Source organism: Gopherus flavomarginatus, chromosome 9 (assembly GCF_025201925.1).
Source record: "Gopherus flavomarginatus isolate rGopFla2 chromosome 9, rGopFla2.mat.asm, whole genome shotgun sequence".
In the NCBI taxonomy this organism is placed as follows: Eukaryota; Metazoa; Chordata; order Testudines; family Testudinidae; genus Gopherus; species Gopherus flavomarginatus.
Window position 1 is genome coordinate 58,495,364 of NC_066625.1, and position 25,898 is coordinate 58,521,261.

Below are 25,898 nucleotides of genomic sequence, written 5' to 3' on the forward strand. Positions count from 1 at the left end.
AATGCAGTTTACTTTATTTTGCAGGCAAACACACCGGCATTTGATCCTAGGTCTGCTTTGTCTTGGATATATTCATGACTGTCTAGAAGCAAAACTATTGCTAAATGATTGTGTAATCTAGAAAATAAACGTGGTTTGCAGAAATATACGTGAAAAGAGGAAATACTGTGAATTGAGTCTAATGCAGGGATCGGCAACCTTTGGCACGTGGCCTGCCAGGGTAAGCACCCTTGCGGGCTGGGCTGGTTTGTTTACCTGCCGCATCATGAGGTTTGGCTGTTCGCGGCTCCCACTTGCTGTGGTTTGCCGCTCCAGGCCAATGGGGGCTTCGGGAAGCATCAGCCAGCACATTCCTCGGCCCGCGCCACTTCCTGCAGTCCCCATTGGCCTGGGATGGTGAACCGTGGCCAGTGGGAGCCGCGATCGGCTGAACCTGTGGATGCGGCAGGTAAACAAACCGGCCGGGCCCTCCAGGGGGCTTACCCTGGTGGGCCGCGTGCCAAAGGTTGCCGATCCTTGGTCTAATGTGATGCTTTCTGGTTTATTGGACAAAAAATGTCTGTCGTGTTAACTCTTCAGAATAGTCAAAATGACTGTCAGGCTGATTTATATTCTTGGGAAGTTTAATCATATGCCTTTCTTATTTTTTCCTTTACACTACTAACAGAAGAAGTCCTTGATAGAGTGTGTATGCATGTTCCAACTTCAAAAGTACTAATATGGTGGACTTTTTAGTACTGCTTTTGCTTGTGAGGATAGCCTTTTAAAAAATAATTAATTAATTAATTTAATTCATTCTTAGTGGAGAAGTCGTGAACTGAACCATATAGGTTGGTTGCTCAGTCCTTGCTCTTTAAAATATATAAACAGGAAAATTATGGGGTCACTGTTCAAGGTGGAATTGGGCTGGTGGCCTCACTGAGATACACTTTGTGAAGCAGACCTATGTCTGATACCAACAGAGACTAAAAAGCTCTCCTTTACAGTAAAGGACAGTACTGCATTATTGAAAAAAACTTTATCCCGCTAAAGTGGCATACAGCTGTTTAACAGAAAATTATAACACTAGTTTCTGAAGATACTTTCTTATTATTAGAGGTTTTGTCAGGTTAAAAAAAATCAAAACACCTTCGATAGAAGTGTTCTGTTTTAAGAATTGACTTTTTTGCTGCTTAGATGGTCTACTTTCTTTTCTCTGGGCAATGAAAACAGAAAAAAGTTTCACTGTTGTTTCTATTCTTTTTTTCTAGTAGGTTTCATTTTGAGATTTTCCTGCCCAATCCTAGTCCCGCAATGTTTTCAGGATTTGTTACTAAAATATCAACTGAATTCTTTTTTTAAAAATTCCTCCAGAATATTTAAACCTAAACATTTCTCTCTTAGGACAAGCATATCTCATTCTTTGAGTGATTTGTCCACATGATTTCCACCTTGGTGCACATGTGCCCCATGTCTGCGAGATCAGATTATCTTTGGCTAGCAGCATCCCTGCCTGTGTCCGAGTTGTCCTTGCATGGCCCCCTGCTCCTGAAAATACACACACACTCCACCTAAGGGAGGAGCTGTTCAACTATCCCTCAGTTTCTTAACCCTTGTCAATGTCTGCTTCTCATGTGCACTGTCAGATTTTTGGTTTAGTGTAGTGTAATTAGTGTTAATTAAGTTGACACTGACACGTAGTACGTCGCAGGCTAGTGCAGAATAGATTAATACTCCAGTTCGCTGTAAACAAAATGTCTGTGTAGACAAGCCCTGTGACTTGCTGCTTGATCAGTCAGTGAGAGGTCGTGAGTTAGAGAAGATCCCCTTTTGGTACCTGATACTAATATGTAAGGCAGCTCATGCAGTACTGTTGAAATCTAAGGACTGTGCTAAACAGTGCACCAAATATCTGGAGTCTCTGCAGTGACTGTATCCTCAGCTGCAGTTGTATCCTACACCTCTGCACTGCCTGCCTGTATGGTGCTTGATGTATCATACCAACCACCTTGGCATCCAAACAGTACATGATACCAAATGACCTGTTAGTGGGCCCTGTACTGGAGTGGTCTCTGCAGGGGAGACTTAGATAGGTCATCATTATAAAGTCCTCTTCTGTAGAACCTCCATACTGGGCAAGACAATTTTCTCCTACTCCACTATCCCCTGTGCATAGACAGGGCACACCTGCATCGCCACAGAAGAGGTATACTTCTCCCTTTTGCCCCGCCTTCCTCCTCTGCTGAGCACAGCAGACACTCCTCACTTCCTTGTCCTACATCTTCCCCTTCAGTAGTTCAGTGGGAATCAGGGAGAGATTCTAGGGAGTGATCAGGATTGCAGAGAGATCACCCCACTAGGTATCCCCGATATGCCCTCCACCACACAATTCCTATCCATATCAACCTTGGCCATACTGGATCCCTTGGATGTTGAGCCCTAGTCTAGGAAGCCAGCCTCATCCAGTATGTCCAGGGGTAAGCCTCCTTCATGTAGCAGGCACATTTGGCCTCTTGAGGCAACTCAGCTGCTCCACCTGCAGCTGCTGGTGAGGTAAGAGGAGGAGAGTGGAGACAAACATTCTCCAGAGGGAGAAATCATGTTCTGGCTGCAGCAGCCTCATTTCTCAATGAGGTGGTAACTGCACCTACATTATTACCCTTTTGCGATGAATTCAGGACTTTCCAAGATGTAATAAAATGCATGGCACAGGCCTTATGTGTTTCTCTCAAGATTGTGCAAGAGAAACAACAAAAGCTCTTGGCCATATTACCTTCCACAACAGCAGGGAGATTAGCCATGCCAATAAAATATTGTCTGCTGAATCTTGCCAAGTCCATCTGGCATACACTTATTTCTGTCTTAGTCACCTCCAAGAGAACATAAAGAGGATATTGACTACCTGAAAAGTGATTTGGGCATTTAAACCCTGCACCTTCACCTGGCTCTTTGGTTTGTGCAAACTGTACAGGAGAAGACAAAACAATGAAGTCCTTTGAAATCTACCCCAGAGAATAGGATCCCAAAATATTGAATCTTTTCAGCCAAAAGGTCTGTTCATCTAGAAGTCTGTAAATGAAGGTAACTAACTACCAAGTGGTGGTCTCAAAACATGGTTTCTTAAATTGGGACAAATAAACTAATCTTGTTGATATTTCCCAAGGAACATCAGGGGCTTAAGTTACTTATGGCGAAGGTCCAGCTGATGGCACTACAGGCTATGTCTGAATGTGTCTGACTGCGGGGAATGACAGTGGCCACTGCAGTAGTTATGAGGAGATTGGCTTGGTTCCAGTCATCTGATGTTCCTAGGGAAGTCAAGGAAACAATGAAGGACCTCTCATTTGAGGGCAATGACTCTTTCAGCAGTGGGACTGATGAAACGTATGATGCTAAAAGATTCCAAGTCAACCCTTTGTTCCTTGGGCCTCTATGTCCCAACTCCTAAAAGGAAGCAGACATAATAGCAAACATTTTAGGCAGTGCGTCTTGATGTAATACTACAGTCAACCACTAAGGTCTTCTGAGCCCCTGAGGAGAGTCAGAAATTTCAGCAGAGGTGACCCTTTGCTGCTTCCTAAGCTGCCCCACCGTTCAGGGCTTTGAATAGGCAGCAGATTTGATGCAAATGTTGGAAGCCTGCTTGGACTACCACAAGATCTTTTCTGTTACTTCTGGGGGAATTCTGCACCACTGCGCAGTGCAAAAATTAATGTTGTGCACACACAATTTCCTTCCCTCCCCCCTCAGCAATGGGTGGAAGAGCTGCTGGCTGCCACTAGGGGCTGCTGGATCCAGCAGAGCCCAGATTGCAAATAGAAGACACTGTTGTGGGGATGGAGCTGGAGGGTGCCTGGCAGCAGGAGTTCTCAGCACATCCTGAAGAAAGGAGACAGCATGCAGGAAACTGCATACACACCTGGGACCCAGCAACAGGTTGTTTCTCCCTCTGAATCCTTGGGCTCTGGCGTTAGGGGGTGCAGGTGTCTGTGTTGGTGGGGGGGGAGATACAGGTGTCTGGGCTGGGGGAGCCTGCAGCTGGGCTCTGGAGGGTAGGGGTGTGGGTGTCTGACCTTGGAGGACCCGTTGCTGATTCTGGGTGGGAAGGGGTGTGGGTGTCTGTTTGGGGGGCGGGGCATGGCAGGGCTCTGAGAGGGCAGGGGGCAGAGAAACAGGAACTGAGTTGTTGTAGCGATTTCTTTAATTCTCTATTCCTGGGAGAATTTTTGTGCATGTCTGTATGGTTACAGACATACCTGCTGACAGGTTTTTTGAAATAAATTACCAAAGTAATTGAAACTGTCTTCATTATATAGTGTTGTTTTGACAAATAAAATATGCAAAAGTTTGTAGAATTTTAAAATATTGGGCACAGAATTCCCCCCAAAGTATTCTGTTCTATACCACTTCTTTCCGTCCCCCTCTAAAACAATTTTTTTGGCGTCCCTTTTTATTTTTAAGTTTTGGCTGGGATTACTTGAGCTTGTGTTGCCTCAGGATCATGAGCAAGGATATCCTATTCCAACTCCCTCCCCTTTTCCCTGTCACTTTTCCGGGACACTTCTCACAAGATTCTGAAGAATAGTGACAGTAACTTCAGTATTGACTTTATTAGAGCCTATGGACTGGTTTGCAGTTCTCCACCTGCAAGATGCTTGTTTTCATGTCTCCATATATCTGGATTACAGGAAATAGTTGAGTTTCCTGATAGGATGGGCTTTCTATAGCTTCAAGGATTTTCATGAGGTGTCTGTCGGTAGTGGTAGCTCATCCAAGGAGATGAAGAATCCAGGTATATTTTTACGTAGACTACTGGCTAATTTGAGGAAGATCACCACAACAGGTGACCAGTTCAGTACACACACTCCTGAAGCACTTTGCCTCACAAGGTCTGAAAGTCAGTAGAGAGAAATCCATGCATATTCCATCTCAGCATAGAGTTCATAGTGTTAACAAGGACCTACCTTCCACAGCAAAGATTTCAGACAGTGTTTGACCTTATCAGTCAATTTTGAGACCAGCAAAGAACACTGGTGAGGACGTGTCCTAGACTTCTGGGATACATGGCTATATGTACTTGTGACACATAGCATGCCAGACTTCATCTTGGATCCAGGTAAGGGAAGTCAAAATCAGTGTAGTTACCCAGCAGATACTGGGTGGACATGATGGTCAAGGCCCACAAGATGTGGAGGACAGAACCACTTCTGGTGTGCAACAAAGCTTCCTTTTTCCCATCTCTGCTTACAGAGATGTTGGTAACTGATGCCTCCACTTAGGGTCAACTGAAATCTGGATCAACTGAAAATTCAGGGACTGTGGTCTCCTCAGGAAGCCTGCTTGCACATAAATCTTGTTGTGCTCATAGCCATCCATCTCTAATACAATGCTTTCCTGTCTCTCCTTTAGGGATCATCAATTCAGGTATTGACAGACAACCCCACAACAATGCAGGTACATCAAGAGAAAGGAAGAGTACAAGATTATTCCCACTTTGTCAGGTGGCCATGTCTGCAGAAGTGGTGTATCCTACATCAGATCTTGCCAGTAGCTCTATAGCTGCTCAGTTTTCGGCAGACCTTGGCAGACTAGCTTAGCAGGGGCTTCTGTGAAAACCACAAGTGGTCCCTCAACAACTCAGGCATACAGAGGATTTTCTACAAATACATATTCCCAGAGGTGGATTTTGTAGTTAGCTGCAAACAAATGTCAGACATTTAGCATAAGCCCAGACTCTGACAGACTGTTTGCTCATCCCTTGGACACTGGGATTGATATATGCCTTTCTTCTGATCTCCATGATTTATAGGGTCCTGAGGAAAATAAGGCAAGACACAGGGTGAATGACCATGATGGCCCCAGAATGGGCCAGGTAGTTCTGGAACTTAGATCTGATGAACCCTATCAACACAGCTACTGATCTCCTTCCCGTTCTCCCAAATTAATCTCCCAGGACAATTGCCAGATTCTCCATCTGGACCCAACATCTTCACACCTGACAGCCTGGATGCTGGCTGGGTGACCTCCACTGGAAGAGTCTGTTCAGAACATTCTACTCCAGAGCAGGAAAAATTCATGAAGGCGGCCTTGCAAAGCTAGAAGGAAGAGATTTTCTATCTTATCAGCACCAATTTTCTCCTCTGATAGCACCAGTTTATTCAGTCCTGGACTATTTCCAACCCTAAAGCAGTATGCTCAATAGGAGTCCATCAGCTAGGAGAGATTCAAGCTGTTATGCCTGGTTTTCTAGTGAAAGTGTTTCACAATATCAGAGTTATCCTTAGACCTCACCCTAAGTTCCTGCCTCAGGTGGTCTCAGAATTCCATATAAATCAGGCCATTCACCAGCCAATTTTCTTTCCTAAGCCTTTTGCTAACCTGGTGAAGCAAAGCTTCACACACTAGATGTAGTGAGAACATTGTCATTTTATTTTGATGGACTATAATTATTCAGGAATACATCTAGGCTATTCCTGACTTTCACTGACAGAATTGGGGGCAACTTATATCAACACAGAGTTTATTCAAATGGGTCTGACTGAATAAGCACTTATGAGTTAGGTAGGAAAGATCATCCTAGCTACAGTGGAATCAGGCAGATGTTTCTGCCTATTTTGGGGAACACTTCCATTTAACGTATCTAGAGCAACTATGTGAAACTATCCACGTTTGCCACTCACTATTCCCTAGTGTGTTCTTCCAGGTTGAGTGCAGATTTAGGTAGTGCTGTCCTGCAATTATCATTCAAGTACGGCTTCTTTTGTGCCCCTTTAAAGACAACAGGGATGTATTTTCCTCACTTGACGGGACAGAGGTCCACACACATCCTCCATGAATTTGAACATCAGATAATATATATTTTTCTAGGAGTCCCAAAGCTGAAGGGAAAAGAGTAAAGTTTTTTTCGGGTCCAATGTCACCTCAAAAATGTGCATTCTAACTATCAAAAAGCATCATGAGTTTGGGAACCTCTGCCTCCGATCTACATAGCAGTAGCAGTCAAAGTCTACCCTACCTATATGGAAGGGGACATGTTTGTCAAAGACCCATTCAAAAAGCAGTGAGCCTAGGGGAGGTCATGAGCCCATACGAAAAGCATCTAGGCTGGCTTTGCTTTAGCATGATTCTCCAAAACTTTTTGGCAATCTGTGTGTCAGAACTTGGCAGACATAGTTCGAAACAAAGCATAGTAGCTGTCCCATTTTAATGGCGAAAAACTGTTTGGAGAATTTTTGGAGCAGGCAAGACACGACCTCCATGGCGGTTATACTGCCATGGTTTTACAGAATCTTCTACTTATCTTCCCTTCCTCCCTACCATGAGGCCCTGGTGTAGAGGTTCTAGAAGTCTTATCTGTGCTAACATTCCTAGCAAAAGATTAAAGCCAATGGTGTCCTCCAAGCCATCTAGGAGCCATTGTGGTGTGTCACTGTTAAGCAGAGGGAAGATGTAGGAATGGGAAAGAATGGGCATTTCCGTGCTACAGTTCTTCTGATTTTTAGGTCCAATGATCACTGTAATGGTATAGAGTCAGAGGAGGGTGAAGAGTGGCCTCTTACAAAATTTGATTGACAAATTGGACACAAGCTTTCTGGGAAGGGGCACAGTGTTGAAGCCTTGATCAGTCTGGGAAACATTGTTCAGAACGGAGAAACTATTCTAATCAGCTTATTTAAACTCTACTGCAGTGAAACTGGCCCAGATAGGGTTCAGGGAGCAAGTATAAATTTGTTGACTCCTAATTCATTCCAGTACTCCACTTCCTACTCCTGGAACCAGGATTAAAAAGCTGCCTCAGAAGGCAGCAGTCAACACGAACTGGGTCCTGTCACCTTTATTCCCTCAAAGTAAACCTTCTATCAGTAGGCTCCTGTGTGCCTTTGGCAAGGGGCAGAGTGTTGTAAGGGGAGTGTCCTTGACTTTGGAATTTATTCCTCTTAACTTCACTCCAGTCCTGATAAAGCCTAACTGTTAGGTAGCAAATCTTTGCTATTTGTTTTGGCTTGTCTAAGTTACTGTGCTGGACAGGGAGGATTTTGGGTTTTGCGGCCTGTCTTTTTATGTTGACATTGAGTCAACCTGAATTTTGCTTCAATGACGGAACTATTCATGCACCTAGTGTTTAAAATAGGCATATTGTGTAAGATTGAAATAACAAAACTCTTTGAATCATCTTGCTGTGTGAATCTGTAGCCTTAAGGAAATTTTCTTGTCACCAAATAATAATCAACTATCCTGGTTAAATCCTAACCAACAGGGGCTGTCTATGTCCACAATTAAAATATTTGCTGTGCTCCTAGTTACTTAAACTGGTTGGTTAATGATTTTACAGTGGAAATCATTTTTTTTATTATTTAGCTATAACTGAAGTAGCTGAAGGGATTTTTCTCACTGAAACCCAAAAGGTGAAAGTTAAAAGCATGTAAAAATGGGCCAAAGAAGGGGGTTGTAAAGGTAATTCCTTTTTTGCAATCATAACTACAAGATCTTTTATTGGTTCTTGTTAAAATACTTCTGTTCTTGGAGTACAGATCTCATTCAACATTGTCAAAGTACTTTGACAAACATTGTCTTAATATCCCTGTTATTTAGATTACATATAAACAACAACCCAGACATTTGCTGAAGGCCACACAGCAAATATATAACATATTTGGCAACAGAACCCAGGAGTTCTAACCTTCAATTTCCTGGTCTACTTACTGTTTTGTCTTGTTTCACTTTGTAGCTCTCCATTAAATTGTATCTGCAGATTTGAATGATTTCTCTCTACAGTGGTCTCTTGAGTGCTTTATCCAGTTTAATTAAATACAGACAAGACTCCAGGAAACATGAAATAGTACACTTTATAATCCTAAAATTTTAAAATTTACTGGTCAGGATGCCCTAAAAGGAGGAAGGATTATTAGTCTCTTGAACACCTTTTATGCTATATTACAAATGCCTGTAGCTACTTCTCACAGAAGATGTCAAGATCTTGTAGAATCCTTGAAATATGGTGTAGCCCAGCCAATATTAAACAAAATGTTTTTTATTGAACTTCAGTAATCTGACTTTTAGCTGGTTTCAGAGCTTGCTTTCTTGGGTAAGTTGATCAAGAAGACAGCAACAAGCCACATCTTACCTCTGCTGGTCCTCACCCAATAGTTTTAAGATCTGGCTAGAGTACAGAATCTGCACCAGTCACATTAGTAGATGACTTCATAACCATGGGAAGTGATAAAACATCAGTATTGGATCTGTCTGCTGCTATAAGACTGTTTGCTGGCTCTTGTGGGAATTGACAAATTGTCCTATAATAGTTTCATTCTTTCTTTCTAGAGTCACGATAGAGCAGCTGATTTGCCAAGACATCTCACCTATGTTTCAGATTGATTCCCTGCCCCATTCCCCCACAAAATGAAACATCTATAAAAAGATAACCCAGGGACATGAGAAGCTGTAGACTCAAATGTCAGTATTCAGATGACACAGCTGTGTAGCTTTCACCTCTGAGGCAGACAGTGTAGTTGACCAACTTCTCTAGTGTCTGGATGAATAACAGATAAGTTGTAAATAACTTAAAGAAGTCAGAGTTGACCACGTATTTATATGAAAATCTTTTGATATAGTTAGGTCCACGTTTGTTGCCTCATGGGAGGGTGTCCATACCATAGCTATTAGAGAGGGCTGCAATCTCAGTCACTTGAATTCAGCCTTACACCAGCCTGATCAGATTGTAGCAGTGGCCAAGAATGGTCTGTAAACCATCCCAAATGTCAAGAAAATTCTGCCTGCTCCTTATGATCAAAGAACTGACTGTTGATGGTTCTGACACTTGAGGTTGGACTACTGCAGTGCTCTCTACTTAAGACTCTCAGTAGCTGTCATAACCTTAGTCCCAGATTTGGACCTTAGCGTCCAAAATATGGGGGTTAGCATGAAAACCTCCAAGCTTAGTTACTAGCTTGGACCTGGTACCTGCTGCCACCACCCAAAAAATTAGAGTGTTTTGGGGCACTCTGGTCCCCCTGAAAAACCTTCCCTGGGGACCCCAAGACCCAAATCCCTTGAGTCTCACAACAAAGGGAAATAATCCTTTTTCCCTTCCCCCCTCTCTGTTCCCAGTCCTGGAAACAAAAAGTACTTTCCTATTCCCCCAGAGGGAATGCAAAATCAGGCTAGCAATCCAACACACAGATCTCCCCTTGATTTCTTCCTCCCACCAATTCCCTGGTGAGTACAGACTCAATTTCCCTGAAGTAAAGAAAAACTCCAACAGGTCTTAAAAGAAAGCTTTATATAAAAAAAGAAAGAAAAATACATACCAATGATCTCTCTGTATTAAGATGATACAATACAGGGTCAATTGCTTAAAAGAATATTGAATAAACAGCCTTATTCAAAAAGAATACAAATCAAAGCACTCCAGCACTTATATTCATGCAAATACCAAAGAAAAGAAACCATATAACTTACTATCTGATCTCTTTGTCCTTACACTTAGAAACAGAAGACTAGAAAGTAGAAACTACTTCTCCAAAGCTCAGAGAAAGCAGGCAGACAAAAGACTCAGACACACAATTCCCTCCACCCAAAGTTGAAAAAATCCGGTTTCCTGATTGGTCCTCTGGTCAGGTGCTTCAGGTGAAAGAGACATTAACCCTTAGCTATCTGTTTATGACAGTAGCAGCCTCACAGAAGCTGCAACTAGTACCAAAATCAGAGACCATCCCTTACATGGAAATGGTAGTGCAAACACACACTGCTACATTGTTTTTCCATTGAGTGTTATACCCAAAAGAAGGTTCTGTTACTCATAATAATTTCATGGGATGGATATACTTAAGACCACTTCTCTGCATCACTCGAAGAATATTGTGAACAATGACTGTGCTGCAACTGAGTTTATCCAGACGAGGTTCATTGGGGCTGAAAATAAGGCTGTTGGGGGAGACCTTTCAGCAGAAATTAGGATGCAATAAAGATGACTTCTTCAGAGCGCAGTGCAACTCCCACCTCTTTTCAGAAGCCTTTTTTCAATAAGATATCAGCACAAGAGCAGGAGTAGCCCTGTGCTTACAGTTCCCATCACTTTACCTGTCTCAGTTGTTAAGAACATGGCAAATGAAATAGGACTCTTCTAAGGAATGATAAAGGTAATCAGCTACATCAGTGGTTCTCAAACTTTTGTACTGGTGACCCCTTTCACATAGCAAGCCCCTGAGTGCGAACACTCCTTTATAAATTAAAAACACTTTTTAATGTATTTAACACCATTATAATGCTGGATGCAAAGTGGAGTTTGGGCTGGAGGCTGACCGCTCGCAACCCCACATGTAATACCTTGCGACCCTCTGGGGGCGTCCCGACCCCCAGGTTGAGAACCCTTGAGTTACATAATTACACAAACAAAAAACAGTCCTTGTAGCTATTAAGCACCTTGTAATTGCTGGCATAGAGTACCTTTCTTCCATGTAATTCATCTGTCTAGAAAAAAACTTAAACCTAATTCCGGACTTAAATTACCACTGGACACAAACACCTGCCCCTGATGCAATTCAAAATACTTTATTAATTTACTCTGTGAATTCATAATATTGTTAAATGTAGGGCTGTCGATTAATCGCAGTTAACTCATGCAATTAACTAGTTCTGATTAAAAAAATTAATCACATTTTAATCATATTGTTAAGTAATAGAATACCAATTGAAGTGTATTAAATATTTTGGATTTTTTCTACATTTTCATATATATTGTATTGTGTTGTAATTGAAATCAGTGTATATTTTTGATTACAAATATTTGCACTGTAAAAATGATAAACAAAAGAAATAGTATTTTTCAGTTCACCTCATATAAGTACTGTAGAGCAATCTCTTTATTTTAAAGTGCGACTTACAAATGTAGATTAGTTCGGTTTTTTTTGTTACACAACTGCACTCAAAAACAAGATAATGTAAAACTTCAGAGCCTACAGGTTCACTCAGTCCTACTTTTTGTTCAGCCAATCACTAAGACAAACAAGTTTACATTTACAGGTGATTATGCTGCCCTCTTCATATTTACAGTGTCACCAGAAAGTGAGAACAGGTATTTGCATGGCACTTTTGTGGTTGACATTGCAAGGTATTTACGTGCCAGATATGCTAAAGATTCGTATGCCCCTTCATGCTTCGGCCACCATTCCAGAGGACATGCTTCCATGCTGATGATGCTTGTTAAAAAAATAATGCATGCATTAAATTTGTGACTGAACTCCTTGGGGGAGAATTGTATGTCCCCTGCTCTGTTTTACCTGCATTCTTCCCTATATTTCATGTTATAGCAGTCTCTGATGATGTCCCAGCACATGTTTATTTTAAGAACACTCTCACTGCAGGTTTGACAAAAGCAAAGAAGGTACCAGTGTGAGATTTCTAAAGATAGCTACAGCACATGACCCATCATTTAAGAATCTGAAGTGCCTTCCAAAATATGAGAGGGATGAGGTCTGGAACATACTTTCAGAAGTCTTAAAAGAGCAACACTTGGATGCGGAAACTACAGAATCTGAACCATCAAAAAAGAAACTCAGCCTTCTGCTTGTGGCATCTGACTCATATAATGAAATTGAACATGTGCAGTCCTCACCGCTTTGGATCGTTATCGATCAGAACCCTTCATCAGCATGGATACATGTGCCCTGGAATGGTGGTTGAAGCATGAAGGGACATATGAATCTTTAGTGCATCTGGCACATAAATATATTGCTACGCCAGTTACTACAGTGCCATGAGAAGGCCAGTTCTCACTTTCAGGTGACATTGTAAACAAGAAGTGGGTAGCATTATCTCCTGCAAATGTTACCAAACTTGTTTGTCCGAGCGATTGGCTGAACAAGAAGTAGGACTAAGTGGAAATGCAGGCTCTAAAATTTTACATTGCTTTATTTTTCAATGCAGTTTTTTGTGCATAATTCTACATTTGTAAATTCAACTTTGATAGAGATTGTACTACAGTACTTGTATTAATTAGTTGAATTGAAAAATACTATTTTGTGTTTTTTACAGTGCAAATACTTGTAATAAAAAATGAATATAAAGTGAGCACTGTACACTTTGTATTCTGTTATAATTGAAATCAATATATTTGGAAGTGTAGAAAACATCCACAATATTTAAATAAATGATATTCTATTGTTTAACAGTGCAATTAATCATGCAGTTTATTTTTTTATTCTTGCAATTCGATGAATTTTTTTAATCATTAAAATTTGGCACAAGTAACTAGAAATTACTTACCATTCAAAGTCTCTATTGAATTGTCTATGGTTAATGATTTGGTTTCTGAGTCTATTTTGTGTAATGTAGATCATAGTTTTTGTGAGATGGACAACACTCATTACAGCAAATCTCATAAGGAAAACTAAGAACTTAAGTGGTGCAGACCAAACCACTTTCTTTTAAGAAGTGGTCCCATCAGCATGAAGTCAGATACATTGTACTGAGCCTGTTCTGCAGAACATGGTGTGAACCTTTGCGGGAACTCTAAAAGAAATCCCAGTCTGAAGCGTATTTATTACTCCTTTGACATGACACACGTTTTACAAGAATAGCAGTGTTTTGAAAATTTCTTTTCATATTAGACTTCATCGTTAATTTGAAGTAACAGATCATCAGACCTAAAAACATTTTTAGGAAATTGGAGCCCTGGATCAGTTGTCTTTCTAGGGAACAATCAGCCAACCCCCCTGGCAGCAAGTCTCAGAGCCTGGATCAACTGACTTGGGCTTGAGGGGCTTATGCTACAGGGCTCAAAATAGTTCCTGCTTGGGCTGAAGACTGGCCTCTGAAACCTTGTGTGGGTCTCAGAGCCTGGGATCCAGCCTGAGTGGGAAAACCTATACTGCTATTTGTAGACCTGTAGTGCGAGCCACTCAAGTCCAAGTCAGTTGACCTAGGCTGTGAAACTTGCTCCTGTGGTGGGTTGGTTATTTATTTATTATATTATATTATTGGGGGGAGGGATAGGGACATGGATGTACCCCGATGCATTCTTTCTATCTAAAGTTTTGTTTTTGTATAACTTTTTTCAATGTTTATTTCATTCAAATTTAGAGTTCAAGATTAGCCCCATTAACTATAGTATTTATACTTTCCTGTTGAGAATTTTTCAAGATCAGTATTTTTGTCTCTAGAGCCTGAATGTTTCCTCTAAGTCTCTTGTCAATATTTGTAGTTTTACAAATCAGGCCTTCTCTGAATGAAGCCTAAAGCCTGGTATAAATTCATGCTGTATCTCTGTAGTCCCTTGCAGGATTGAAGTCGGGTTTGAAGATGGCTCTTTATTCACCTACCCAGACATTATGGAGGAGGCATCTTAATTTTATCCATCTAAAGCAAATATTGTCATTTCTGATAAGCCAAAAAATTTAGAAGTACACTGTACTTATAAACAGAGCAAAAGAATGGACCAAAACGAACATTTGAAAATTTTTTTTTTACCAGTTTGCTGTGCATGTGTTGAACCCCCATAGTGATTTTAGTGACACAGAAATACATGTGCAGTGGCTGCCTTTTTTTTTACTTCTGGTTTCTTTTAAAAAATGACGTATTTTACATTCTATGTAACTTTTATGTTTGGACAAAAATTTCTCTTGTGGTAGGCAGGTAATAGTGAAGAATTAAAGAATCTGGCTCACTGCTTTATAAGGAGTGGAGGATGATAGAGGCCTTAATCCAGCTTTACGCTGCAAAACACAAAATAACAAAATGTGACTAAAATGCAAGTGAATGAATAAAAATAACAGGATAATAAAGAAAAACAGTGCAGGTGTGCTGCATGTGGTGTTTTATTTATTTATAAAAAAAATCTTGAAGCACAGTTGCTCTACGCATCTTTCTTCTCGAGAGCTCAACTGGCCTGACTGCACTCCTAGCTGGAACAGTGCACATAGGGCCCTTGCTTTATTTCTAATTAACCACTCCTGTGAGAAGGGCTCACTTTTAAAAAAGCCTTTGCCTTCATTTTGAATTGTGTAATCCGTGCCTCTGACAGAGAGCTAGTAAGTTTTCAACCCCAACAAGAAAAGGGAATATGATTAGAAAAAGCAGGTAGTATGTGCACCTCTTGATCCATCTTTCCTGTTCTCAAAGTTCAAAGGAATGTGGGGGGTTGAAAATAGGAGATACAAAACAACTAATAATGAGGCCTGAAATGCCCTTAGCCCCTCAAAAATTCCCATGTACTTTACTACCTTTGCATTGCTTGGGTTGTCAAATCTGTGGTCCAGTCTAGGCGTACTCCCAGATTGTCAGGGTCTGCTCCTGCCTTTCATTTATGAGGTTGATGGAAAATAAAGAGACCATGTGCTAAGACTGGCATTCTTTTCCTTCATCAAGTGATCCCATTGTAGTATCCTCTAGTTTATCCTTAGGATGAGTTTTTATTTGAGGAGATAACGCTTTTAGCTTTCTAGCTCACTCCTAATTGCCAAACATTTATAATTGCCCAGAGCATACAGTACTTGATATCCTGAAGGGAACAACTTTCAGCGGAGAAAAGTGACTGACTGTTCTTCGCCTGGGCACTACTCCACATCTTATTACTGAGGTATCAGTTTGGTTCTGGATTTGGCTGTTAAAATCTTGTTTAAATAATGATCATCACACAGGCAGTGTGTGAAAATCCTTTGATCCCTCTTCACTTTATTAGCCTTTACTTCTCTGTCCAAATTTAACAGACCCCCAGTAATGCCAAAGTGCAGGATAAATCATCTAGACCAACCCACATGCCTAAGGAAAACTTTGATCATCTGCTTTATCTTTGGGGCTGGTGTCTGGTTGATGACATTAACTCCATCCACCTGTAGTTCACTCACTACTAGTATGCACTGCAGGCACTTTTGTATAATGTTACAGCCAAACATACTCTGTGTTTAGGACAACTAGGCAGATTTTTCTTTAGTTCAGTCTGCAGATGGATTAGGTACTCCTGCTGTGACTCGCTGTAGATGTCATCGACTGTGCAATTGACAAATTAGTACAAACTTCTATGAGCCACTAGAATGTGACCAAAGCACTGTGCAAATTGGAATGTTTGTACAATGGAGAATAGCTGTGAGTTTCTGAAAGAGAGTTTAAATTTTAAATACTGAATGCACCAGCTGGTAACCCTCACTAGGATCTAGGGCTGTCCTCTGCCTGGTCTACTCAAGGTGCTTAGTCAGTTTGTTGACCTGTTCTGAAATGTAATGCAAAAGCATGTCGTACCATATCGCTCATGGATATTAAAATAACTGGATTGAACCACTTACTGCTTGAATACTCTTATATATCATGACCTTTGAGTCCATTAGAGATCATTGCCTCAACCCCTTCTGTGAGTGCTGGTGCCATTAGTTTTGGGATTTTGTTTGGATACTGGTTTGTAGAATATGAGCCTTTCATGGGAAGTGTGTGCTATTGATAACAAGATATTCCCAGATTCCAAAAATATATTTTGGCCTTCCTGTGATTGCTGATGTGTTGGATGAGAGAACAGCAATCTAATAAGGACTCATTTGTATTTTCCTTATTAAATCTTTCTAGAATCTTACTATTTTATAGGGAATATAGTAGACCTGCTTTGTAGTGCACACTTTTATCTGAAGATTGTTAATGCTCTGCTGTTAGCATTTTGGTATGAAGATAATCTAATAGACTCATAGACTCTAGGACCGGAAGGGATCTCGAGAGGTCATCGAGTCCAGTCCCCTGCCCTCGTGGCAGGACCAAATACTGTCTAGACCATCCCTAATAGACATTTATCTAACCTACTCTTAAATATCTCCAGAGATGGAGATTCCACAACTTCCCTAGGCAATCTATTCCAGTGTTTAACTACCCTGACAGTTAGGAACTTTTTCCTAATGTCCAACCTAAATCTCCCTTGCTGCAGTTTAAGCCCATTGCTTCTTGTTCTATCATTGGAGGCTCAGGAGAACAAGTTTTCTCCCTCCTCCTGATGACACCCTTTTAGATACCTGAAAACTGCTATCATGTCCCCTCTCAGTCTTCTCTTTTCCGAACTAAACAAACCCAATTCCTTCAGCCTTCCTTCATAGGTCATGTTCTCAAGACCTTTAATCATTGTTGTTGCTCTTCTCTGGACCCTCTCCAATTTCTCCACATCTTTCTTGAAATGCGGTGCCCAGAACTAGACACAATACTCCAGTTGAGGCCTAACCAGCGCAGAGTAAAGCAGAAGAATGACTGCTCGTGTGTTGTTTACAACACACCTGTTAATGCATCCCAGAATCATGTTTGCTTTTTTTGCAACAGTATCACACTGTTGACTCATATTAAGCTTGTGGTCCACTATGACCCCTAGATCTCTTTCTGCCATACTCCTTCCTAGACAGTCTCTTCCCATTCTGTATGTGTGAAACTGATTGTTCCTTCCTAAGTGGAGCACTTTGCATTTATCTTTATTGAACTTCGTCCTGTTTACCTCAGACCATTTCTCCAATTTGTTCAGATCATTTTGAATTTTGACCCTGTCCTCCAAAGCAGTTGCAATCCCTTCCAGTTTGGTATTGTCCGCAAACTTAATAAGCGTACTTTCTATGCCAACATCTAGAAAGTATGCTTAGAAAGAAGGAGCTGGGCCTTCTTTCAAATACATTTGAATTCAGACAATTTTGCATTCACATGTTCACAAATTCAGGAACCTGTTTTCACTCATCAAGCTCTCTAATTTCATTTAGCCTGTCCATTAAAGATGTGCAGTTATGCTGTGTGTGAAATAGCAATGGCTTATGTTTAGAGGAACAATAAACAAGTGATAAATGTTATATTATCTAATATGAAATTACTTTACTTTTCTTTAGTTCTGCTGTGCTGAAGAGGGAAGTTAGATAGGAGGAAGTCTCTAGAGTTACAAATAAAAAGCACCATGTTACTGTATTTACATTAAGATTCCTCCCTCCAAAAGACCCAAATGCAATCCTGATGGAAACTCTGGTGTGGGTTGTGACGGTGCTGCCCATGGGAGCCAGCTGAGGTCACTCAATCAGGGTGAACTGCAAACAAAACGGGGCAGACAAACCCCAAACGCTGGTGGTTATTCCAATACTTAGATTTACCAAGCCAGCACAAAACAGCTTCTATAGTACCTCACTGGTTACTTAGAAGTCCAAACCACACAGTTCCCTTAAAGTGCCCAGCCTCAGGTCTCCATCCAGACACACCTATCAGATATGATGATGATTCCTAAAAATCTTACTTCATCATATAAAAGAAAAGGTTCTTCCAATCCTAAAGGATCAGCCACATATCCAGGTTCAATTATCACTTAGATCTTACCCACAATACACGCTACAGCCAATTCTTATTAACTAAGCTAAAATTTATTAGAAAAGAAAAGAGAGAGAGTGTTGGTTAAAAGATTAATACACATACAGACTTGAATTCAATTCTTGAGGTTCAGATACATAGTAGAGGTAAGCTTGTAGTTACCAAAAGTCCTTTTAGAAATAGTCCATAGGTTATAATTCAATGTCCATATTCAGGGTGACTCCAGTCAGTGACTGGGGATCTCAATCCTTGTGGCTTAAGGTTTCCCCTTCTTGAAACCCAAAGCAGATCTGAGATGAAGAAGGATCGTGTCCCAGGCTTCTTATACATTTCCAGCAGCCTTTTGGCCTGAGAAAACAATAGGCTTAACTACTTCTCCCAAACATCCTGGCAGTTAGCAAGAGTAATTTATTCATTAAACAGTTCAGATACAGGTTGCCACAACCTTCAAAGAGACACATAGACAATAATACTATTTCACTCAAGTATCATCTTAAATGCTAATATTCCTTTTTTGATCTTTGAATTAAAACTATAGCAATAGACAAGACTTATTTGCTTACATCACAAGACCTGAGCAAACTCCTTCCCTTCTACCTCTAACAATGCAGACTTGCATTTCAAAGCTCTATTCATTTACATATCTTGCTAACCAGTTCTTAAGGTTCACCCATGGGTCAGGTCAGTCCAGTCGGTGAGGTGAGTTAAATAACTCTTTCTGGCTCTGTCACCTTTCAATGAGATATTATATTATACTCATAACATCACATAAAAGCACCATGTTACTGTATCAGAGGGGTAGCCGTGTTAGTCTGGATCTGTAAAAGCAGCAAAGAATCCTGTGGCACCTTATAGACTAACAGACGTTTTGGAGCATGAGCTTTCGTGGGTGAATACTGCATCTGAGGAAGTGGGTATTCACCCACGAAAGCTCATGCTCCAAAACGTCTGTTAGTCTATAAGGTGCCACAGGATTCTTTGCTGCATGTTACTATATTTACATTAAGATTCCTCCGCCCAAAAGACCCAAATGCAATCCTGATGGAAACTCTGGCGTGGGGGTGTGTGTGAGAGAGAGAGAAGGCTGGAATACTAGTAGAGTGTGTGTGAGGGAGAGAGAGCCTGAGAGAAGGCTGGAACACATGGAGCAGAGGATGCATCTTTCATGGCAGTAATTATTATAGTAGTTTTTTGAGAATCTACAACAAAAACAGTAAAATAAAAAGGGACTGAGTGGGGCAGTATATATTTTCTCTGACTTAGCTGCCATCAGTGCAGACCCACAGGTAATTCCTCCTCTGCTTGTCAGGCAGGTGGCAGCCAGTGGGTGTGTTTAGTACTCTTTCGAGTGATAAAACTTATCTCTGAGTTCCAGGTCACTTCCTGCACCTGAAAAGATGAGTACGGAACAAATGTGACTAAATTTTTGTAGCTGCTTGGGTTGTTTGGTATTTGTTCCTTTTGACAAGAGTCCTTTGAGGCAGTTATGTGTGTCTTTAGGGAGTTAGTGTGAAAGTTTTCATGCGCACAAAAGGTGTGTGGGGGGGGAGGAAGCACAGAATTGCATGTAGTACGAATTTATTTGAATATTTAATTGTATTTAAAGTAATGAATCCAGTAATGTGCCCATCTAATACCCCAGAGGTGCTACTGATAAAATAAAAAATAGCCTTATTCTGTGGATTGTATGCAGGGCTGGCTCCAGGCACCAGCGTAGCAAGCAGGTGCCTGGGGCAGCCAATGAAGAGGGGGGTGGCACATCCAGCAATTTGGCAACAGGGCTGTCACTCACTCTCGGAGCGAAGGACCTGCTGCCGAATTTCCGCCATAGAATGAAGTGGCGCTAGAGCTGCCACCAGTCGCGATCTTTTTTTGCTGTTTGGGGCAGCAAAAATGCTAGAGCCAGCCCTGATTGTATGTACACACTACAGCTTACATCAGTGTAAATTACATGTCACTCAGGGTGTGAGTAAGCCATCTCCCTCAGCAATGTAAGTTACATCCACCTAACTGGTGGTGTGGCCAGTGCTCTGTCGGCAGGAGAGCTGCTTCTACCAACATAGCTATTGCTGCTTGCAGGGGTTGGAATAATTATGTTAATGGCAGAGCTCTCTCTCATCGGCTTAGAGCATCTGCACTAGCATTGCTGCAGTGGCACAGCTAGTAGAACTGTAAGCTCTGCTGTAGCCTAAGTCTGCAAATATGATGAAACAGCTCCTTGCTGACCCTTACTAATGTATTCAGAGCCATTTTGAAAACATCGTTTTTGCAATGATGCCCAGATTCCCATTCTGAAAGGGGACTGTTACTTGTAGTGGGACTGCTCTTAATAGTAAAGTTTAAGCACATGTATGTTTGCAGGATCAGACCCTTTGTTGTGGCATAGACTATTAGGGATGTCCTCAAGTCTGTTCCTACATTGTAGTAGTGGATGTTGCCACTACTAACTACCCTGTTTATTGATACTACTTAATTTCAAGAATGTCAAAGGTTTAAAGAATTGGGAAGTTTTGTGTTTTGGGGGAAATTTAATACAATTGTCATTAATAGTGTGTGCTTCTATATATTGGATTATGATATAAAAACTTCTTGTGCATTAAATGTTTTCATTTTCATTCTTTATCCCCACAGTATACATTTTCAGAGGCAGAATGGTGTTGTGAATGTAGCACAGAGTTTGTGTATGATCCCATGCAATTCATAGAACCTCACCTTGCTTCAGTTTTTGTTTATGTAAAATGGGGACATATTTGTCTTAGAGGGGGTTAATTACTTTGACTCTACAGTATTTGGATTAAATTTGTTGTAAGAGTGAATAGTAACTTGAGTTATAATGGAGATTCTGGCATTTAATTTTTTTTGCAGATTTCTACCATAATGCCTTTTTGTTAGGGAGTTATTGATGTGTATTTTCAAATGAGGATCAAAATTAGCCTGCAGAATTTCTATCTGTTTTTGCATTGCAATTGGTAGGAACTCTGACAGCTATTTAGGTAGCTGAACTTGGGTAGAAGTGCCTGAATGTAGGCACAAACAAATGGAAATCCCTAGCCCCTTATTTATATATATGTGTGTGTGTGTATACAATTTAAAAATGGATTGGTTTTTAATTGGAGGAACGAGTAATAAGGATGGTTTTGCGTATGCCTATAAATCTTCTTTTTTGCATTTCTAGGACTAATGGCAGAAGAATAAACAAAGATGGCAGCTATGGTGCCACCAGTGAAGCTGAAATGGCTTGAACATCTAAACAGTTCCTGGATCACAGAGGACAGTGAATCTATTGCCACTAGGGAGGGAGTTTCTGTCCTGTATTCTAAATTAGTAAGCAATAAGGAAGTAGTGCCCTTGCCCCAACAGGTTCTGTGCCTCAAAGGACCTCAGTTACCAGATTTTGAACGTGAATCCTTATCCAGTGATGAACAGGACCACTACTTGGATGCCCTTCTTAGCAGCCAGCTGGCACTGGCTAAGATGGTGTGTTCAGATTCTCCATTTGCTGGAGCACTTCGAAAACGTTTGCTTGTGTTGCAGCGTGTCTTTTATGCACTTTCTAATAAATATCATGATAAAGGCAAGGTGAAACAGCAGCAGCATTCTCCAGAAAGCAGTTCTGGATCAACAGATGTCCATTCTATCAGTGAGCGTCCCAGGTCAAGTACAGATGCTCTAATAGAAATGGGAGTCCGGACTGGACTAAGCTTGCTATTTGCACTACTAAGACAAAGTTGGATGATGCCTGCTTCAGGACCTGGCCTCAGTCTTTGCAATGATGTCATTCATACTGCAATAGAAGTTGTGAGCTCTTTGCCACCCTTATCTCTAGCAAATGAAAGTAAAATTCCACCAATGGGACTTGACTGTTTATCACAAGTAACGACATTTCTTAAAGGAGTAACTATTCCTAACTCTGGGGCAGATACTTTAGGTCGTAGGCTAGCATCTGAGTTGCTTCTTGGTTTAGCTGCCCAGCGTGGTTCTCTGAGATACCTTCTTGAATGGATAGAGATGGCTCTAGGAGCATCAGCAGTAGTAAATGCAATGGAGAAAAACAAAATGGTGCAAAGTCAAGAAGGAATGATCAGTTTTGACTGTTTTATGAATATATTAACACAGATGCGGAGATCCTTGGTATGTATCTAAGCCTTCTATTTGGAATTTGAGTTTTATTTTGGTTAAATCTTTCATTGTCATTTAATTAACAACTTTAAATAAATTCTTACCAATTTGAATCTAAACATATCACCTCAGAACCTGAATGGAATATATATGCATTTTAAGTAGTAGTATAATTGCTTTGAAGAGGTTAAAAATTGGATAGAGTATATTCATTAACATCTTGTTTGAATGTCTTGTTGCTTGCCGCCCTCAGCCCCTTAAAAAAGCCAACCAAACAAAAATATCTGACACTTCTGGTGTGACTGTACAGAGTATCAAGAACGTACTGGTCTTATCCACTTGCGAACACATTTTATTCCAAAATAAATATAGTAAAAAGTACAAAACTGGGTTTTAAGTTTGCTTTCTATTGGATTCCCTTAGTGTTAAAAGTTGTGTAATATGCTTGGTTCACTGTTGAAACTTGTGTAGCATGTGACATCCCCACCCTCCTGATTAACCCAGAACTCTGCTGCTTGTACCTTTGGGAGAAACAGCAAAATTTACAAGCTGTTGTGTAAGTTCTAAACAAGAGTGAAATCGTTGAGATTCTTGTAAATTTAATTGTGCTGTTGGCACTTCCAGAGGGAGGTTTCTTTCCCCAATGGAATATTCTTCAAAGTCTTGAAATCTCAGGGGGATGTGCAATCAAAAATCTATCGGGCATAAGTTTACTATGCACAAACTCAAATGGGGGCAGATTTTTCTCCTAAACTGAAAAACAAAAGCCTCTTCCCGCCCTTCTGCTAAGAAACCTAAATTATTAAACCTATTTTGAAAAAGATTAAAGGAATGGGAGAATTTTTTTTTTTGCACAGCATTAAGCCAGTAAATGTACTGCAGAAAATCACTATTGTATATGCACAGTACAGACGTCCCCCAACTTACGCAGTCGTTCCATTCTGGAAAGCCTTGCATAAATCAAATTTTGCGTAAGGCAAACTTATACTCGTATGTTACGCAAAAATTTCTGCAACTCAAAAATCCTTTTCTGGCTTATGGAACGTTTTCCTTAAGTGTGAATTTGCGTAAGTCAAGTCTTGCGTAACCCGGGGAGCGTCTGTAATACAATTGGTCAGTTGGGTATTTTACAGGTTGTGTCAGCTCTATGTTGAAAGGAGGTGAGCTGACCCAAGGATTTATTAGGGACTAGTGCTTTATTTAGGAGGACTTGCATCAGGTTCTGAATCAAACCAGATGCTTTAAAATGCTTATTGTAGTGCTTGTCTTTCAGACCCTAGTTATGTGCTACAAATGCACTAGTGAAAGACCAGCGTTTGCATAAAAAACCGCTGCTTATATAGAATTGAAGCTGTCTAATGTGTCTAACTTGTTTTTTTGATTAAATATAAAAACATCATTGAAACCATTGGATGATTTGCATCACACAAAAATAATAGTGGGAGTGATCTGTGGTTTAAGAGAAAAAGCATTCACCTTAAAAATGCACACAAACCACTACTTTAAAACAATATTAAGGACATCAGAACTCAAACTTAAGAATTAACTCACCAGTATTTTTGGAGTGGTTAATTAAAAATTAAAAATCTTATGAATATATTATATTTCCCATGTTGTTGTTTAGTTATTCAAAATAAAAAAAATATTTTGATTATAGACTGATTTCCAAAAACAAATTTGATTTCACTGCACAACTAGAAGAATAAATGTATCAAGAATATGTTGTATAATGGGCCATTGCTGTGTGTACTTATCTCTTTCTGACAACATCACCAATGTTTATTAAATTGTAGGGATCATCTGCTGATCGAAGTCAGTGGAGGGAACCAACTAGAACACCTGATGGTTTATGCTCTCTCTATGAGGCAGCTTTGTGTTTGTTTGAGGAGGTATGTCTTTTAATGAACCTTGAGTTTAGAGTGAAACCGTGCAAAATACAATTCACTTATTTGTTTAGCTCAAATTTTTTTAAAAGTGAAATTATTAACTTTGTGGTCCTTCTAAGGATATCCAAATGTTTTACAAACATTTTATGAATTAAGCTTCATACCTATCCTGTGAAATGGGGGGGGGGGGGCATTTTACAGAAGGAAGTCTGAAGCTAAGATACTTGGCCAAGATCATAATGCAACAAGTCTGTTGGCTGACTGGGCATACAACCCATATATCTCTTGACGCCCCGGCCTGCATTTTAACCACCAGATGATTGCTAAAAGTCAGTATTATGCTTTAGGTAGAAAATTGAATTAATCAGAATGATGGGAATGTAAGAATACACTTGTTGGTTGGCCAGTAGGAAAATGCATTGAAAGTTAACTAAAATTCTTGTTTAGTTACTTTATTAGTGTTTTTTATTTTATTTTATTGCATTAGGTTTGTCGAATGGCATCAGACTATTCTAGAACATGTGCCAGCCCTGACAGTATACAAACTGGTGATGCTCCCATTGTTTCTGAGACTTGTGAAGTATATGTTTGGGGTAGTAACAGCAGCCACCAGCTGGTAGAAGGAACACAAGAGAAAATACTTCAGCCCAAACTAGCACCAAGTTTTTCTGATGCACAAACTGTGAGTTATTTTTGTAGTGGTATCTAATGCATCTTATTAGTTTACTACTAAAGTACATATCATGTTTGAAGTTTTTCCAGTTTTTATGCTTTAATATATAAGATCTAAAGAGTTTTTGTGATTAGTTTTGACTGTCAAGTCCTAATATTTGAAAAGAGAAAAACATCTGGAAATATATCCTAATGCTTTTTGGGTCTGTGAAGAAACATGATTGTTCTCTACAGTAACACTTAAACATGAATCTGTTTTTTCCTGAATGACTGTGAACAGGTGTATAAGTAAATCTTCTAGTTCATTATAAAAGCTGTTTGAAAAGATTATTATTCTTTGGGTTACTACGGTTTTTTCTGCTTTACTCTTAACCAAAAAAAAAAAAAAAAGCCCCTAAAGACCAAAAGACGTTCTAGCTATTAATACTTACTCTCCATCAATTACTTTCACATCAAATTTGCTTAGTTTAAGAGTCAAAGCAGGACCTGTCCAACTGCTGGCACAGCAAACTCAACTGGCTTTTTGAAAATCAGTCTACAGTATGTTCTTTCTGTTTTCAGTCATGGATTCTGCTGGCACAAGTTAGTTAACACTTCTGTTGATACATGACACAAAATAGAAAAGTTTGTTCTTTTGTTGCTATGTTGGCTTTGCAGTGTTCATGTAGGTAAAAGCTTGTTTTGATCACAAGATAAAGATGTGATTATGGTCCAGATTCTGCAGTTAATTCTGTTGAAGTCAATGGGAATTTTTATATGCCAAAGGACAGTAGGTTCAAGTCCCTAATAGGGCAGGCTTATGCATTAGCATAACTACACTTCTAGCAAACATAATATACAAAAGCATAATGTATGTTTTGTGTGTGGTTTATTTAAATAATATAGTAAATACAGAACATATTTTGGGTGCTGCATGGTTTGTGTGGAGAAATTCCTTTGTGTGCT

General features: G+C 40.2%; 1 protein-coding gene across 10 annotated transcripts in view; it reads left to right on the forward strand.

Annotated features, from left to right (window-relative positions):
- The window catches only part of HERC1 (HECT and RLD domain containing E3 ubiquitin protein ligase family member 1), a 234,589-nt gene that overhangs the window by 29,800 nt on the left and 178,891 nt on the right, over positions 1 to 25,898 (forward strand). For all 10 annotated transcript variants that reach the window (XM_050966953.1, XM_050966944.1, XM_050966945.1 and 7 more), the window contains exons 2-4: positions 21,452 to 22,407; positions 24,189 to 24,284; positions 24,769 to 24,963. In XM_050966953.1, the coding sequence (XP_050822910.1) occupies positions 21,478 to 22,407; positions 24,189 to 24,284; positions 24,769 to 24,963 (1,221 nt within the window). In that variant the 5' untranslated portion in view covers positions 21,452 to 21,477. The remainder of the gene's footprint in view (positions 1 to 21,451; positions 22,408 to 24,188; positions 24,285 to 24,768; positions 24,964 to 25,898) is intronic.